The sequence below is a fragment of the Mustela erminea genome, chromosome 2 (genome assembly GCF_009829155.1).
Source record: "Mustela erminea isolate mMusErm1 chromosome 2, mMusErm1.Pri, whole genome shotgun sequence".
Classification (NCBI taxonomy): Eukaryota; Metazoa; Chordata; class Mammalia; order Carnivora; family Mustelidae; genus Mustela; species Mustela erminea.
The window spans coordinates 53,452,244-53,471,876 of record NC_045615.1 but is presented as its reverse complement, the minus strand read 5'-3'; the positions used below and the strand labels follow the sequence as shown (position 1 = coordinate 53,471,876).

The following is a 19,633-nucleotide window of genomic DNA, read 5'->3' as shown; positions in this document are numbered from 1 at the left end:
GATTCACTATTTAAAAAGATCTCTAGGTTTATTTATTTCATTTTAGCATGAATCCAAATTTCTATTATGTTCCTAACAAAAGGGAGAGAATAAAATAATTACTGGATGTAAGATGTAGAAACAGAACATTTTAGAAACACTTAAAATCAGAGAAAGTCTTTCACTCACATAACATGTGAAGTATGTATTAATAGCAAATGCAATCTCACAAAAATTATCCTGAATCATTAAAATAAAAACTTAATCCCTTGCCAAAATCACTATATTGTACACCTGAAACTGTATGTTAACTTGGAGTAAGATAAAAACATAAAAAGCCAAAAAAAATTATCCTGAAACAGATACTACAAAGAAATAACATGCTATTTGATTTTTCTCTTAGTTTTAAAAAAATGTGATTATGACGGAAAATATAGGAAGCATACTGGGTCATAAATAATGGGGTACCACTTAATTTTCATACTCTCCTCTGTCTGTCATTATCACGCTTATTCACAAGCAAATCCCAGTAAGTCTGATACTGATTCATAGGAATTCATGCTTTCATTTTCTATTATTTTTTATTACTCAAAAAGGCATGCCTAATATGATATAGTGAAGGAACTACACTAATAACATTTAAAGAAGGAAGATCTCAAAACATAATTCATTCACACAGCCTCTTAATTGTAGAATCATTAAAGACAAATATATTTATACACCATTATGGACAGAGAAGACTGAAGTATAAACTGTACATAGTTTGCCAACACACTGCTGAACCAATCCTGAAATGAAGCTTAGTCAGAGTAACTAGCAATTCATTATGACCTCATGACAGTTTTAATATTAACACTGCTCAGTGTAGCTGTATTTCCTGGATATATATCAAAGTCAGTTTCATAAACTCTACAGAGGGCTGAGTTTCACTGAAGGGGGGTGGGATGCAGGAGTATGCTGATCTCAGCATTTATTGATATGTACTCTGCTGTAGCCATGACCCAAAGCATATTCTCCTCTGCCTTATGATTTTAAATAGCAGAGAAACAGTTTTTCAAAATAACCTCCCCTGAACAGAATTTTAGATACATAGTTAAACATTTTTAAGTTCAGGGGGGAAAGTTTTGTATCAACATGAAGTTGGGAGGGAACTGGTTCTATTGCGTAGTAAGTGGCAACAAATGGAGACTAGATTGGTTTCGACCTAAAGATGCCAATTTGTATACATCAAATGAATATTTCCAAGCATTTCAGAAAATGTGCCCAGGTGGAATGGAGCATCATACACTGCAATGGCATTTGTGCTAATGTGACAATGAGAAGACCTGGCTCCATACCCTGACTATGCTGCCACTTGCCCTCTGCTCTGGACAAGGTGAAATCTACAGAAGCCCCTCTTTACTACAAACAGTGAAATGGTTATAATTTCTTTTTCTTTCAGAATTCTTATAAGGGCAGTAAGTTTAATTTATGTAAAGACACTCTGAAAACCACACACAAATTTGTTTTTAGGGTAGATCCCCTAACTGATACTAAAAACAAAAAAAGTACTATCAAACCCAACTGTAGTTTATGCACATTATTCATTTATACTGCTTCAACCCATTTCAAAACAAATACTAGTTCAAAGTAACAGAACAGGATCACAGTCAGGTAATGCAGAGGAAGGCATGTCAAACTGGCTTCAGAAAAACCTAAGCTTGAATCTTAATCACTTACAAATGCATGACTTGAGAAAATTAAGTACCTCTCAGTGTTCAAAGTCTGAATGAGAATTAAATCACATAATCCACTCTAAACACCTAGCACAATGGACAGTAATATCTAATAAATTAATGAATCTGAATCCTGAATTTAAAAATACATATATTTAACCTACATGCTTATATTTATTTTTCCAAGGCACAATTTTTCCCCTTTATAAGTGAAATTGTTTATTATGGACTCTAAAAACTAGTCAAAATTTTTGTGTATAAGAATTTAAATAATAAATTAGGGCTTGGCGATCTTTCACTAGTACCATGGTGTACCATATTCCTAAGGGTATGGAACATGGAACTATTCAATTAGTGAGACCACAGCCACACTGGAATAAAGTTGTTCTAATAATTTGATCATTAATTCTCTGGTATGCCTAAAATAGTTTAATATTATGTATTTTCAATTCTAATCTACATTGTGATGATACATTTCAGCACATGCTCAGACTAATCATAACACAAAATTAATTTATTATCTAATGTGATTTTTATCTATTTTTAAGGCTATTAATCACCAGCCAGTGTACCATCAAGACCAACAGACACAAAAGCAAGGTTTTAAGGGTATTCCACAGTGATTCCCAATGTCTATGCCAACTACCTATGTCATTTAATAAGCCACTAACTACCTCTCTTAGCTAATGTCGAAAGGTATGTATAAACTTTGTATCTAGAGTCACACAACTGTACATGTAGAGGTCTAAAACTTCCAGCAACATTGCTGAAAAAATCAAAAAGGTTCTTAAGGAACTTTACCTGGGAACACTGGTTTGTTATGTGAATTTGGAAAACAATTCAGTTTTGTACGTGTTATTTGCTAGCGCTACGTATGTTTATGCTTTCTCTTGTATCTTTCTCTTTGTCTTTTAACAGTCTTGACTGACACAAATTACATTCCCCCAAGCATTATGTCTTATAAACCACTACACAGCAAACCCCACATATATTTTATGGCAAAAGTTAAATACTATTATTTATTACCAAAAAGCAATTCACTACAACATAGCAATGCAAACCAAACTTATTGAAAACACTAAATTGTGTTTAATGACAGCGGTTTTGCAAAATGTTAATTTTGCAAAAATCAGACACATTCATGCTCTTTACTCATATATAAATCACCATATTTCCTCTCCAGTAATGTGGATACTAACTTTGTCACTTGTGTTTTCTGTAAAAAGAAAAGCATTTTAAAATATTACTATGATATCATACTTTGCATCTTCCAAGGCCACCAGTTTCTTCAAAATGACATCTGGAACTGTTAGAAGAAATTGCAGTCCAACAAAATTGAAATTAATAAAGGATACATGACGCACTTACCTCTTGAAAGCAGTGGCACATTATAATGCAAGAGCATATGGAAAGAGAAAAGGTAAATTACTTAAACTACTTGATGCAAAATAGCTTCCCTTCCAGTTTGGAATACAAAGTCCCATTTTGGTCTAAGTAGAGTAAAGAGGGAGAGGAGTAAGGAAAATAGCAAGTCAAGACCAATAATTTGTATATGTAGAAGAAAGATTAAAAATTTCACAAAGTGCCTTATTCAGTGTTATTTATAAGAAGGAACAAGAGCACTTATATAGCATTATTAAGAAACCTTCTAAAACTATCAATATAATTACAGATTTTACACTTTATGATGAGTAATAATTTCTCAGTAGTAATGCATAACAAATAAACACTTGTGTCTTATGTTAATTAATCCCACATAAATTTGGGTGAGACACCTATCAATTTGGCAAAATGGCCAATGACTTTAAATCACTTAAATACTAATAATCTTTCTGCTTTGAGGAAAAAGTCAACTTAAGAACTTAGCTTTATACCCTTCTGAACTCTTAAATTTTTGGTTACTGGCATGTATTATTTTTAAAATAAAAAGTAATTAATAAAAAGTCACAACTCTCAACATTGCATATCTTTTGTAACATTACAAAAATATGAAAAATGAATGTACTAATCACATAACTAGTAAATACTCTTGACAATTATTTCAGACAAAGTTTGCTACCTGATGAGGGAAATATATTCACCAATACCACAAAACACCTATCCTTCAAAATGACAGATCACTGACTAGTAAAAAGCGTGATTTATCTTTGATTTCTCTAATCTGAATGCAGTGAGAGAAATGTCAACTGCAAATCTGTCCTAGAATTTCACAGACACCACACTTGTTTTCAGACTAATCTAGTGTTCATTGTCCATCACCTGGACAACATCTGAAATCAACCTATCTTTAAATATACCCAGTTTGCTAGTGTGAAGCAGTACCTTGCTTGTTCACGATGCAAAATATGTAATAACCCCCCTTTCCTCGAATTCTTGCACAGTGCCAGACAAAGGCACATGCTCAGTAATCACATGTCCACTGATTAAAAAGCCGTCATCGAGGCCTTATTACTATACACCACTGCCTACAGTTTCAGTTTGAAAATAATAAGCTTTAAATCATTTTATGTTTAAGGGTCAAAGTTGTTTTTATAAAGTTTCTTATTCATTATAAAGTTGTTTTTATTAAGTTTCTTATTCATATTTTCATGTTGTAAATATAGTACTTTTCCATACCTCAATTTACTTTTACCTGTATAAGTTTCCACTATGAAGACTATCTTATATGAATCAGTAAAGTTGGATTTTTTTCCTTAAAAAAAAAAGAAAAAAAGAAAAAGAAGACTATTTTATAAAATTTCAAGAAATGTAAGGAGGAGAAATATTTTTGTTCAGACACTTCTTCCAGTGGACTTTCTTACACTGAAATGGGAATTTAATTAACATAGTAGATTTCTGCTTTTAGTTTTCTATGGGGCCAATAATTTGACAGGCAGCATCTTTCTTCCAAGAATATCCACTTTGCTCGCTCTAAATTCTATTGTCTTGAAATGGACATACAACAAAACACAACCAAACACACCTCAACACTACATATTATTTCTCTTTCTCAAATAAAAGAAGAAATAACGTTCTTTGAAGGACACTAATTTTCCTCAATATATGCTTCAAAACTTTAAAAAGCCACCCACAACCACAAAAACTGTATGTTCGAAGCAGTAGCTGTTCTTCCAGACCTCCTGCTCTTTCTCTCAGCAGCAGCCTGGAGCCCTGCCACCTTCTTTTCAAAGCCCCACGTTGCCATGGCAGCGGTGCAACAGAAAGCACAGCCCCTTCATTACATGAATTAACATTCGGAAGGGATTATCTCAGAAAGGACCTATGCACGCAATTATTTTAATTATATTTTCCTGGGAACTGGCATTGGTTAAAAAAAAAAATCATGCATGCAGATGATTTTCCTTTGTTCTCCTTTTAAAGCACATTTTTGTCACAATAAATGTGATCAAAATGATTTTACAAAAATGACTTTGGCTTCAAGTATAGTCACAGAATTCCAAAAAGAATAAGACGACCATCTATAAAGGAAGCTGCTGAAAATGCACATCAACCAATGCTTTTAAATGCCTCAAAAAGGAAAAAAATAATAAGGAATAGATTTTCAAAACTTCCACTGACATTAAACATCTAGTGTCCACTTCCATAAACCTATTCACATTTTAGAAAAACCTTTACAATGAAAACATCCTCTAATTTGTTTCTGATGTTTGGGAAGTATCCTTCGATGCTATTGTTCTGTCATTACTGTTTGCTTTTACAGACCAAATTCTAGCTTAAGCTTATCTGAAAAGAATGTTGCTGGCTATCTGACCTAAGCTAATGCATCATACGTAGACATGAGTCAAAACTAAATTTGTTTTCTGTCTTAAGACTACTTCCTAGAAAAAAAGCTTCTTACAAGCTCCTCATTTCCTCTCTCCTTAGGATGAGATACATAAGCTGACACAACTGTAACCACTCTGTTTAAACTTTCAGTGACTAATAAAAGGATGGAAAAAATGAGAAAGAAAGATGCAAGATCTGCCTTGCATTATAAGTGCCAGCTGCTCCACGTTATACCAGGACTTGGAGAAAGAGTTACAGAGTAGTATGTTACATGGTTCATAACATGTCAAAATGCAGTACTCAGGTTTTGATTAACCTATAATTGCCTTGCAGAAAGTGCTACATGTGTATAATATAAAGCTACATGTTAATGAAGCAAATAAAATTTTATCTTCTTTCCTTCCAAGAACCGCTGATGGGGAGTGGGGGTAAATTATCTCCCGGAAATTGCCTGAAAGAAGAGTTTTGATAAGAGCAGAAAGCACCCTTGGCCACCTACCCATTTTGCTGTTTAATGTCACCCTGGGATCCTCTTCTCTGCCCCTCTGCTAGCTCCTGAGCAGTCTCGGAACACGCGGTGGTGACTGTGGGCTGCCGTGGGACATTAACTGCAGGTTTACCAGCGCTCAGTGCAGATGAATGCTGGTCAGCACTAAGACTGGCATTAGCATGCAGTCCGGATGCAGCAAATGAGGGAGGAGTGACAGCAGCCACGGGTGGAGGGGAAGCATGTGATGAAGTGGTCGCATGGGCTGGGGTGAAGGCAGACGATGGTGATGGGATGGATGTGACTTTTGGTGAAGACACAGAACCAAAGGGTCGTGGTGCCTTATTGTAGGCCATGTTGGTTGTGGAAGTGACTTTGGACACAGCAGGAGATGTAATGGGCACAGGTTTAACTACTTCTTTAGGTTCTCCCTATGTAAAATAAAAATAAACATACACAAAAACACACCAAATACATGCAAAATAGAACTGAAAAGAACACACAGCTAGTTTTTAAAAAGACAAACACAATCGTGTTAGCAGCCCCGATTTTACTTGTTTCTACATAAAAACATAGAGCGTAACATGCATGCCAACTGATCCCAACATGCATAACACAGATGCACACGATGAGGTTTTTTTTTTTTATAAAAATGAAAGAAGTTTCACAATATCTAGGAACTAGAGTAGGAAAACTATCAAAAAGCCTAAATGCCATCGTAAGTGTCAACAGACACTTTAATTTCCCAAAAGGAAAAAAATTTTAAATGCCCCATAATAAACAAAATATTGCTAACCAAAACATTTATTTTAGAATATCCAGAGTCTTGATTTAATTCCATCTCTCAAACATGTTTAATTACTCCCCAGAGTACAATTATTTGATTCACGCAGAAAAAAACAGCATATTTCTAAGTCTTCTAATAAAAAATATTTTTTAAACAGAAGGAAAAGATCATTTTCTCATCTAACTAAAAATGTGCACATTCTAATGATTATTTTGAATAAAGATATTGCTTAAAAGAAAAAAATCTCAAAAATCCACCTGTTTTTCTCTTTGGAATGTTTTGAGATATTCTTTGGAGGTGGAATAAAAATTCTTTCCCTCTTCCAAAATAGTTAATAGTTGTTTCAAAAAAAAATGATCTTGGATGTTTCTTTATTGTTGTTTATCAAAGAAACATTAATTACTAAGAAAGATTAATTCCTCCTAAAATTAACATAGTTTGTTTTTGCAAATCCTTATCCCAAAGAAAGTGTTAAGTTTAAAACAAAACAAAACAAAACAAAACAAAACAAAAGGTTAAGCTTCTGTGACATTCAAGAATAAATTCCTACTCACCCTACCATCCCAAAAGAAGAACAATCAAATTCTTTTAAAAACCTACAAGGGTGGCCCTATTATGTTTCATTTTAAGAAAAAATAAGTAATCTAAATTAATCTTATAGAAATAATAAAGCTAATTGGGAGGAGGGAAGTAACTTATGTCTCAGCAAATCAATATAAGTAATTCAGTGGAAAGGCACAAATAAAATTAAGGAGAAAACCCCCCAAAGTATAAGCCAGCTGTGTATGAAAAATGGTTTGGGACAATTTGAAAATATATATGAGAGAAGAAAGGTACTTGCCAATAACCTAATCTAGAATACTCTGAAAATGTAATTAGAAACCTATTAATATTACTAATAAAATGTTATCAAAGACTTGTGACATTCATTTTCTGGAACCACTTTTTTTACTCTCTTTAAAACATGTGAATAAACATAGACAAAATAAAAGTGAATGTGAATGTAAGAAATATGGATATAAGTTAGATAATATATGGCTAAAGAAAGCATGTTTTAATAATATGGGTATAATTATAAATGTCAATTAAGAATGTGTTGATTTCCATCCCTCACCCCCCCACAATCTTTAAAGGAAAAGAACTGTGAGGAAAACTGTATTGAAACTATAAACTGTCAGTATGGCCTAAGACAAAGAATGGAAATGACAGTGATTCAGGAGGGACAATCAAGTGGAACCTAGTGATACCAGATGGGAAACACACCTTCTGCACGGCAACTGGCTCAGGCTTGGGTGTAGCAGATGCCCTAAAAGGGGAGGAAAAAAAAAAAAAAGAAAGAAAGAAAGAAAAAAGGGAAAATCACCGTAAGTTTTTACAAATAACTTAATATAATTTTATTAGTATATACCTTAATATGTTAAATATTTATAGTTTCATAATTCATAGTCTTGACTATTTGTCTCTACTAATTAACTCCTGTAACTCAAATGCTGCAAGTACCTATATCCTTACACACTGGATATTCATTAGTTTTCTACACACTCAAATGAAGACAGACAAACACCAATTGTGCTTCCTCATGCACCCGTGTTTAAGCTTTCAGTTACGGTTATTCTCCACCCAAAACTGAAAAGTATAATAAACATGACTTTCTCATCCTTGAGTGGTTCCTGAAATCTAATATGAACCTCTATCTCCCCTGGTATCTGCCTTTTCTTCAAACACCCAGGAATATGACCACAGGATATTGGTCTCTGTGAAGATAGTAAGTTCTGGTTGAATGGAGTCACTGAATGAGTATTTATTTTGTGTTTATATTCCTAAGTGCTTGTACAAGGTAATGTATTTGTTATGTTAAAACTAAACTTTAAGTTCTTCTATTAGGCTATAATTTCAGTGAAGGAAATGACCATATCCCATTTGTGTCTCTACACCAACACTGTGCCTGGCATGTAATATGTCATCAGTAGTAAGAGTGGAAAAGAGAGACCAAGGAAAGAAGGGCAGAACTCCATGCATAGAGCCTATTTCCAATTCAAATTAGGTATTTCCAATATATGCCCTTTTTTTTGTATTATTACTCGCTCTTTGGTTAGCATGGACTAACAGTAAAAATAATTGATTTGGAGCAACTATTGCATATAATCATGACAAATAACCAAAGTAGCAACTATCCTTATCCCCATTTTTCAGATGAGGTATTTCAACGTTTAGAGTAAGTAAATTACATAGGATATACATAGGATATATACATATTACAATATATTACCTGCAGTCAAGGACAGTAACTAAATGACTGGGAAAGCTTCTAATAATTTACCCAATATTAAGGTACATATTACGTTTAATAATGCCAGAAGCAATGTGACTCCTCTTATAATACAGGCTGCGATATCAAGTACAAGATTCAAGAAATGTAACTATAGCAGGTAAATAAGTGATGACAATTTTAAGCTACAGACCATGAGATTATTTTACTTATAGAGAGAACAGATTGCCAACAAAAGAAACTACCATAGGATATTTGATCTCTATAATAATGAACTCTGATCATTTTTAATAGCAAATGAATTTTCCAGTAACAATTAAATTGGTTAGTTAGGGCAAGCACCAACTGAATAATTGGCTGACCTAATGAGAGGCTACAATGGATGTTAACATTCGTTTACCACAATATAGAATTATACTCTGTGAAGTTGCATAACTTTCCATGTGTACTCTCAAATAGACAATTTCTCTTTTAGCTTATAGGGTTATTATAATAAGCAAAGGAAACAAGTTCAAGTACAGAACAGTGGAATCTTCCTTTCATTGAAATTTCACAATGAGATGTAATCACAAAGGATCTACTTATTAAAATCTCCCAAGACATTATTGGAAGTTTGCCATAATAGGGTGGTTTTCTTTTTCATCTGGACACTTAAAGGTACATGGAACTCTTCTAGCAATGTAAAAATAATTTATAAAAAAGAACTTGATATTTAACAGTCACCAAGTTTCCAAATAGAATAAAATGCATATATCCCTATGTCTATGAAAACAAACCCCTAAGCTTTTCCTAGGTGTTAGTTCTTAACCAATGTTAGCAACAATAACAACGAGAAGATCAGAATGGTTAGTTTACTTAATTTTGGAATCCAACCTCTTACTTTGTTGAGAAAGCACAGAATAATAATAGTCCTAAAATACTTTATGCGCTGAAAGCTCAACAAAAAATACTGTACTGCTTGAAATCTTGAATTAACAGAAGAACTTAAAATCTGAAACTTGAATCTATTTGCCCTGCTTACTTTCTGATTCAGTCTCACAAGTGCAACTACCTGAACTAAGAGAAGCAGTCAGAAAAAAAGAAATGGGGCGCCTGGGTGGCTCAGTGGGTTAAAGCCTCTGCCTTCGGCTCAGGTCATGATCCCAGGGTCCTCGGATGGAGGCCCGCATCACGCTCTCTGCTCAGCAAGGAGCCTGCTTCCCTTCCTCAATCTCTGCCTGCCTCTCTGCCTACTTGTGATCTCTGTTTGTCAAATAAATAACCTTTTAAAAAAAAATGGATAACACACCCTCAAAATCCCAGAATTAAGTCCATTAAACATTAAAAACAAAACATCATTTTGTAGGGGAAAAACAGACTTACTTATAAAGAAATGTCAAATAAAGTAGTTGGCACTCAGTGCAATAAAAATTAGTTCCTTGGGTTTAAATATTTAAATAACCACCAAATGAGTCATAAAATCATTGAAACTTAGATTTGCTTAGTTACTTTGTTACGACATGCAAGTATTCATCTGACCTCTGAAAATTTATAGGCGTTCATAATTTAAGCCATATAATTTTTTTAAAAGATTTTATTTATTCATTTGACAGAGATCACAAGTAGGCAGAGAGGCAGGCAGAGGGAGAGGGGGAAGCAGGCTCCCTGCCGAGCAGACAGTCCATTGTGGGGCTCGATCCCAGGATCCTAGGATCATGACCTGAGTCGAAGGCAGAGGCTTTAACCCACTGAGCCACCCAGGTGCCCCAAAGCCACATAATTTTTTTAACTCTTCTATTTAAAATGGCCCTCATTTTACTTTTTAATTAAAAATTCTTTTTAATTTGACTTTTTGAAAAATTTTTATTTATTTGTTTATTTGACAGAGAGAGAGAGTACAAGCAGAGGGAGTGGAAAAGGGAGAAGCAAGCTCCCCACTGAGCAAGGAGCCCTATGCGGGGCTCAAGTCTAGGACCACAGGAACATGACCCAAGCTGAAGGCAGACCTTCAACCGACTTCGCCACCCAGGCTCACCTAAAATGGCCCTCATTTTAGAGTGTGGTTTTGCTTTTTGGAGTAGAGAAGTTAAACTGTCCACATTAAAAATATTTGGAAAAATTTTCCCAATTTTTTTTAAACACACAGTATATGTACCTATAACATGCATTAATTACGTTTTTATAAGATCAGTATTTAAGTGTATTTATCTTATATTTAAGTGTATTTTAACTTACATGTATATTTAAGTAAAATTACATACTCTTATGACACAAACTACTATGCTTTGAGAAATTAAAATACATGACAAATGAAATTTGCAAAATTAATGAACAGCATTGGTACTAGGTTTTTAACAAGTCAGACTTCATTAATTATTATAAAATAACAAAATAAGATATATCACCTTTTGCTCTCAAGTGTGTAGAATTTTTTTAAATGTTAACACATAATGTTTGTGAGACTGCATGTTGCTGGAAAAACTATATATTAATATAGCTCTCTTGAAAAATAATTTCGCATTTGTTTATAAAAAGCCTTGAAGAGAGGCAGCTGGGTGGCTCAGTGGGTTAAGCTCTGCCTTCCGCTCAGGTCATGGTCTCAGGGTCCTGGGATGGAGCCCTGCATCAGGCTCTCTGCTCAGCAGAAAGACTGCTTCCCCCTTTCTCTACCTGCCTCTGCCTACTTGTGCTCTCTCTGTCAAATAAATAAAGTAAATAAATAAATAAATAAATAAGCCTTGAAGAAAGCTCATACCCTTTGACATAATAATCAGCTGCTGGGAATCTATCATAAGGAAACAACCTGGAATTAAGGAAAGGGCTTTATGTATAAAGATATTCATTCCCTACAATGTAACTTATATACTGAAAAACTGGAAACAACAGTTTAAATAAACAACAATGAGGAAATGGTTAATTGCAATAAAACCACAATAGGAAAATGCAATGATTAAAACCATTCTTTGAAAGAATCCTAAATTGCGTGAGAACATGCCTACTTTATGATATTGAGTGAAAAAAAGATATAAAATAGAATATCCAGTATGGTCAGTGCATGGAAAAAGTAGATGGAAACAGACTAACATTTTAGTAAAGGCTATGAATATTTGTTTTTTCTCTTTTGTGTTTTCTGTTTTATAAAACATACATGTGCTCTTACTACTTCTCAAAGTATGTTTCACGGAAAGCGACTTTTCAAAACACAAAACAAAAAAAGGAGATTCTGTTACCAAAGATAGCTGTAATACTTCAGTTACATAAATATGCTAGGCACAGAACTTCTCAGAGCCTTTATTGCCTAAAGAAAAAAATATTGCAGACTGTTGTCCATACCCCTTTCAAGTATGGCATACTAATGTATTTAGAATACTTATTTATTTAGGAAACCTTTCTCAAGACTGGAGTAGAGAAGGAAAAAACCCTCTGGGAAATGCTATTTTAAAGAAACAGTAAAGAAAGTAAATCTTTGTAAGTCTGAAATGTTTACTTAAGCCTCCTGCAAGTGACTAAAATAAAGGAAAAGAAATATTACAGTCCATATAATCCACAAAACCTTTTGTCATATCGAATATATTCTTTATCAAACTAGTGCTTTCTTCAACTGTGTTTAAATAAGCTACCCAAAGGTTATTAGAATAAATTATTAGAATAATTTAAGGGAGGAAAATCCTATTTTCTTCACCAAACTGAAAAATGTATTTCCTATATTCCGAGGAGAAAATCCCAATATGTGAGTAAGAAAAACTATTTCTCAAAATTAAGATTTTTACAGTTGTCTTTCTTTAAAAAAAAAATACATTATACTGATCATCTGCTCCTTTACTTTAGAAATGTCAGAGATTACTTCAAAGTGAATCATTTTTAAAAGACGTTTAAATAGATAAGCAGTTTTAAAAACTGAGGTATAATTATTAAAAATTATTCCCACATTTTTCTCTCCAAATCCTGGGAAATACACAACAGGGTGACATATCTCCATTTCAACCACAGTGATCATCACAAGTCACTTTTATGTACTTTGTGTTTCAAACCAGCAGAGATCCTGGCAATGGCTTAGTGCCATGGCTCAACAATTTGCTTATTGTTCTCTCTTCTCATAGTGTGAAGCCACTGTACAGGACTAAGCCATGATGGTGAGAGACTAGTGCCCTGGCCCAGTACTCTCCTCAGCTCATGGAATTCAAAGAACAAAGCCATCAGTGTGGCTAGAACAATCTACTTTGAAAGTTGATTGATTTTTGGGAGAGCAGCATCCAAAATAACAATCCCTGGTGCACTGCAACCAGTTTGAGAACTTCTGGCTACACAGCTGAACTATTTCTATGTTATAATGGATTTTATTAGAAACTAGAATTGTGATGCGCTGCTTAGAATAATATATGGGAAAAATAATGCCATAAATAAGCAATAGCTCTATCAGGGATTAGGTTCAAAAAAATCAAATAAAACTGCATTTTATGGACATCCTATGAATGGTGTTATATTTAAGTTATATACTGAATTAATGTATTTTTCTAATACTGCTTTATAAAATAATGTGCTCTTAGTTTAAAAAAACTAGCCAGTAAATATTCACACTGGTGTTTAAGAATGAGGAACTAAGCAACAGAACTAGACTGATAAAGATTATTCACATTACTCATTATGTCTTAGTGACTCCTTCAACCATATCTAATATGCTTAACTCATAAACAATCATACAGAAAACAGGAGGATTTTTAAGTTCCTCTTCTGTGAGATGAGCTCTATCTAAGTTTCCCACAGCATGGCCATCTTTGGGCTCACTGACCTCAAGACCCATAAACACTAGGGTACATCATTAATCACTTTAATTGCAAAGTTGTCAATTTGCAATAACAAAGCAACTCCAGAGGGAAAAAGTGAGTGCTCAAGTGTATAGAGGGATGTCTTCTTAAACAATTTCCCCATATTTTATTGTACTTCCAGTCAGTCTACTCTACTGCAAACTCAAACCTTAAACATTTCAATCACTTATGGCAATGTCTTCATGCTTTTTTCTAAACAATTCAAGAATTATCTGTAAGGATTAAATTTTCTCTAAATAAAGTACAAAAAACTTATATCATAATACCTTTTAGCTATTAAAAAACTGTGCTCACCACATACACATAGTCTCACTTCTGACTTCTCTCTCACTCTTTTCTATCTTACCTTTGGGGACTGTTAAAACAGTACTTTTTCTTCCTTCCAAAAGGGAGAAAGAACCCAAAGCTGGACAGATTCTGAACAGTGAAGAAAAAAGGGAAGAACACAGAAGCAAGGAACTGCGCTAGCCCATCTGAGTACCTGAGACCCCTTCTGCATGGGCTTGGCTTAAAACGGGGAGAGGCTCTGGTAAATCCAGAACAAAGAGATGCCACTTGATAAATACTTCCATACATAAGGATGAGGGCCTTTTGTTTTAAGATCCTTCTTAGATGGTCATAGCGGTTGATGGGGTTTGAGAAGAAACTGTCATCAACCAATTCTAAATCAAGCCAGAAACGTACAGAAGAGGGAGGGTGGGAGGAAAAGTGGAAGGAAAGAAGGAAAGGACTTCTACTGAGCTCGCCTGACCTCATGGCACACTTGTAAGGGGCAGGGTGGAGGTTCGGAGGTGGGGGGAGAATAGAGAACATTAGGCAAATTTAAAATGATCAAGTATTTCCCATTATATAAAAAATGACAGTATGAGTATCAGCATTACATTACATTACCATTTACTGGGGCCTCACCAGGAACTCGACACTGAATTGAAGGCCTTATATACAATACACTGCTTAATTTCAAAAATAAAGTCCAGAGATATTAAATAATTTGGACTGCTAATGCCAAGTTTAATGCCAGTGTCCACATTTTCCTCCCTCAAATATAGCCATCTCACCCAGAAGGAGCCAAGAGATTAACAAATATTTCTTCTCATGGTATGTGGCTATCTTACGGTTGACGTTCACAAATTCAATGCTATTAAGATCTTCAGAAATGCAAACTGAATACTGATCAATTTGAGTAACTAGTTTTGGTGACAGGTTTATATGTTACTTGACATCTTTCACTTGAGATCACCCTTTCCTCTGTCCAGTCATCAGTATTTATTGAACGGCAGGCACTGTTCCAGCGAGAGGGAATACAGTAGTAAACAAGACTAAGTTCCCTGCATGGAATCTACATTCTAATGAAGGAGGCTGATAAGAAGGCAATAAATAAGATAGTTTTATACAGTGATCAATGCAAAATTTCACATTTTTCTACTTGATTCTAGATGGAAAAAGTTTTGTTGTTGTTTTACTCAACGTTTATTTCCACAAGAACATTTTTAACAGGGAATATTAGGTCTGTCAATTCTGCCTCATGTCCACACTCAAAATAACCTCAGAACCACTGAAGGAAAAAAGAAATGCATTTTTCTAACTAGTATTTATAAAAGAACTTCTACCAAGAAGAATGCTAAAGAAATTGTGTAATATTTTAGATATGCTCAAGTTTAAATAAAAGGAACTTTTAAGTTCAGGATAATGCACTCTTATTATTGGTAAAATTCTTTTTCATTAGAAGTTTTAAATACAGAATCTATTTTATAAACCCCATTGTTAAGAAATGGCAAACTTTACTAAACGGGCTAGTCACTACTTTAGGTTTTGTGGGTCATGGGATCTCAATTTAACTATTTAAAGGTCTGTCATTAGAATAAGAAGGATGATACAAATGTAAGCGAGTGAGCCTGCCTGTGTTCCAATAAAACTTTATTCATATAAACAGGTAGGGGTCTAAATGTGGCCAACGTCTGGTGTCGATCATTTTACGGTTTTGATTATAACAAATCTTCTAGGAAATAACCCTATTATGAGCATGGCTCTTTTGGACTCTAAGCCTCACAATTATTCTGCATAATAAAAAAACCCTAATTACAATTTGTTAGACACTGACAGGTATAAGAAATCAGAGTTTAGCTTCTCATCATTCTTTCTGTGGTTGCTGGGCATTACTTGTCAATTCCTTTTAATCCCTCTACTGGTAATTGAGTGGCCCATCTAAACTTCCAAATTACCCATGCAAATAAAATTCACACCACATAAAACTGATACTGAAGCTTGGTGAAGAGACAGAGATAATGTTATTGGATTAAAAATGACATTTTAAGCACTATTTTTAACTCCACTACTCAGCACCTCAGATCATTTGCTAATACATGATAAAGGCTCCTAAAAACCTCTCTCATCTTCTTCTACATATTGTAAATGGAACTATTAGTAATACAACTAAAGAAAAAATTCTAAAGGAGCAACTAAAAAGGATGCACCTCGCATTTCTGTAAGAGAAGTTGAAAAGTATAATTTCCTTCTTTCCCACTCTTCTCCAAAAAACTCTGTACTTTATTTCACATCAGGCATGGATGGTAATACTTTCAGGACTGATATAAACAAGCAACTGATAACAGAGTTGCATTGTCTGAAAACCTACCAGGTCTGTATCTTTCTTTGGGCACTGTGCACACACCACTTCTATTTAATATAGCTTCTTGGGGTGACTGGGTGGCTCAGTTGGTTAAGTGTCTGCCTTTGGCTCAGGTCACAATCTCACGGTCCTGGGGCCCAGCCTTTTGTGGAGTCCCCTGCTTGGCGGGGAATCTGCTTCTCCCTCTGCCCCTCCCCCTTCTCCTGCTCTCTCTTGCTCACTCTCTCAAATAAAAAGTTAAATATATATATATATATATATATATATATGGCTTCTCTCCCAGCTCCAATGAGGTAGAAAAAAAATATTTCTTTTTATCAACATAATCCTTCATTGCTAATACAAAAATGACAGGATTTACAAAGTAAATACTCTACCTGTGAAAATTCAGGAGTTCCATTTATACATCTACATTTTTTCTGGCTCTTTCAGTGATACTATTAAAATACCCTTAAATAACAAATGTGGATAACATTCGTATTAGGAAAGTAGGCATCAATAACAAACTATACGCATAACTAGATTTTTACAAGACACCTAGCAATGCATATAAAAATCACTGCTTCAGGAAAACCCTGATAAGCATCAGATGCTGGAGAGAAGGATTAAAAGTAACAAAAAACAGGCACAATTCATAAGCTTAATCTTTACTTACTTTTTTTTTCTTCCTTTTAAGAAAAGCTTAAAGCCCAAAAAAGACAGAGAGCCTACCTTTCATATTCAGGCTTTCTCTTATCAAAATCTTCATTGATAGAGGAATTCTTTGAGAAATAGCTAAATGAAGGTTGCAAGTCTCGGTTACCAAAAAATAAATCAGCTACTCTATAGTTTCTTTGTTGATACAACAAGGATGACAGTCTTTCCCTTGAGGAATTGTTTCCGGGATGAAATGGGGTCACAAATACACATCTTTGCAAATGACACAAAGTCAGCAGTAATAGATACTACTTTCCTATTCCTTATACAGAAGGTTTGACCCTTGAGTTCTAGAAATTATTTTGTCTTTTATTATATACTGTTATAATCAAACTGAATTATCTACCAGGATACGTTTCAAGAGAAAACAACGACAAATTAGAAATGGATGAAAAAATACCACTTGCTGAGTATCAACAAATGCCAAAAATTTCACTTGGCCCATTATAAAAATTAGCTCACCAATTCTTCCCGAGAGAGTAATTCTATTCTCATTTTAAATATAGGAAACAGAAGATTAAATGAGTTAAAGAATTTGGCCACAATTTAGAATTTGGAAATGGGAGAACCAAGATTTGAGTATAAGAACGCAAGTTCTCCACAGGCTTTATAAACAGCTCTCTCTGCCTTTTTAGATTACAGAGCCTCCAATCTATTCTTCCGTATTTTTCCAGAGAAGAAACGTATTTTGCCCCATAGCAATAAGAATTCTCTAATAACTTTATTTTCCAGCAAGATGGAGCTAGAAGCTCCTTAATGAACATCATCTATGACAGACTGAGTATTGTACTCAAAATTGCAACCAGCTTCTGAAGTTATTAGCAGTGTAGATTCCAAAATACAACATCACAAGATCTTCCTGTGCATATGTCAAGAACTACATGTTTCTATTTTGTCTTCTTCACAATCTTGGTAAAATACAGGAACACGCATCATAGTCTTCCCATTACAACCATCAATGGTGATATGCTACCAATAATCCAGAATGAATTAGACTACAGGTCTGACCTATCCCTGTGATAGAGTGGTGTATTCTGAGCATCTAGGATTACAGAAATAACCATGATGGTATCTCTTCAATGAGGTTTTGGTTGCATATTCATACATACACCAGGGCACTGAATATATATACCTACGTACATGAATATACACATATACATACTTAACTCATTGACTAATACATTTTTGATAGTATTCAATACTTTTGAATCAGCCCTTAATTTTTTAATAAACAATCAAATACACACACACATACACACATACCATTATGTTATGGTCAGAGTCTAGTTCCTGTTAACCACCAGATTTGTTATTAGTATGGCCTTCTATATTAACACCGGTTATTTTAACCAAACACCTTCTCATTCCTGACCAGTATGTCCTATACCCAATGTCACTTCAAGTTCATGGACAATACCTGTGTTACAACTTCCTTAATTTATTTTATTAATTTATTAATTCCACAAATATTCATTGGAACCCCTAACACACCAAGCTGTTGCAGGCAACAGGGCAACAGTAATAAATGAAACACACTATCTACTTTGAGAGAGCTTACATTCTATTTGGGAGAGGCAAATTAAAAACAAGTTTATCACACAGTAACAAGTGAAACAGAGTCTAGCAAAGCAAGATAAGGACAGGGATATATTATTCTATGTAAAGGAGTCAGAGAAGGCCTCCCTAACTGAGATGGAAATCTGAGCAGGGACTTAAAGTAGGGAACTCCACACCAACAAAATGGCAAGTGTCAAGTGTCTGAATGTGCCAGTGGGGCTAGACTGGGGCTAGGACAGTGAGGGTACAGCCAGAGAAAGCACTGGGAGCCAGAGTACATGAACTACTTTCTGCCAATAAAAGAACCTGGTCTTCTACTCCTCTAAGTGAGCAGGACACAGCATTTCATTTTGTAAGAAAGTTAAATCCACATCGGAAATGAAAGAAGATTAGATCTAAACACAGTGTTGAGCAATAAATTAGATTGTATATATGTTTGAACAGTATAAGCCTACTTATTAACCATAAAAGAAGGGGAAGAAAGGGAGACTGAAACTTGCCCCAAATCTTAAATGTATCGAGATAAACAAAATACAAATGGAAGATAGCAAAATACCCAATGTGTTCTTCATACAACCCAACTGTAAGATAATGCTCTTTTAAGTTCACATTTATATGTTCTCTGTCCTATACTAATACTGGAGGCATCATTTTGTCCCTAACTTTTTCCAGATATAGCTCTTTTTTCTATTTCTGTCTAGGCTAAACACATGAAACTACAAACTTTTTTTTTTTGTAAAGTGGGTATTTTTAGCTATTTCAATAAAATTCAAAAGGACAAGCATTACAGTATTTAGCACAGCCTTATTAGGAAAACAAAGTCAGTCTGCTGTCTTGTGGAGAGCACAGGAATGAAAACTTTTCATTCTTTATAATCTCAACTTAGGTTTTTCCATTTATTTAACCCTCAAAAAATAATCTAGAGTCTGCTTAGGTCTTTTAAA

The 19,633-nt window shown here is 34.4% G+C and overlaps 1 protein-coding gene across 15 annotated transcripts in view; it reads right to left on the bottom strand.

Annotated features, from left to right (window-relative positions):
• Positions 1–19,633, bottom strand: part of PDLIM5 (PDZ and LIM domain 5) — a 205,313-nt gene that overhangs the window by 83,753 nt on the left and 101,927 nt on the right. For 6 of the 15 annotated variants that reach the window (XM_032332916.1, XM_032332918.1, XM_032332922.1 and 3 more), the window contains 2 exons: positions 7,997–8,039; positions 5,959–6,377 (listed from right to left, as the gene is read on the bottom strand). In XM_032332916.1, the coding sequence (XP_032188807.1) occupies positions 5,959–6,377; positions 7,997–8,039 (462 nt within the window). Of the gene's footprint in view, positions 1–2,893; positions 2,911–5,958; positions 6,378–7,996; positions 8,040–19,633 lie in introns of all 15 variants that reach the window. The other 9 variants (XM_032332919.1, XM_032332920.1, XM_032332925.1 and 6 more) reach the window with 2 other exon arrangements.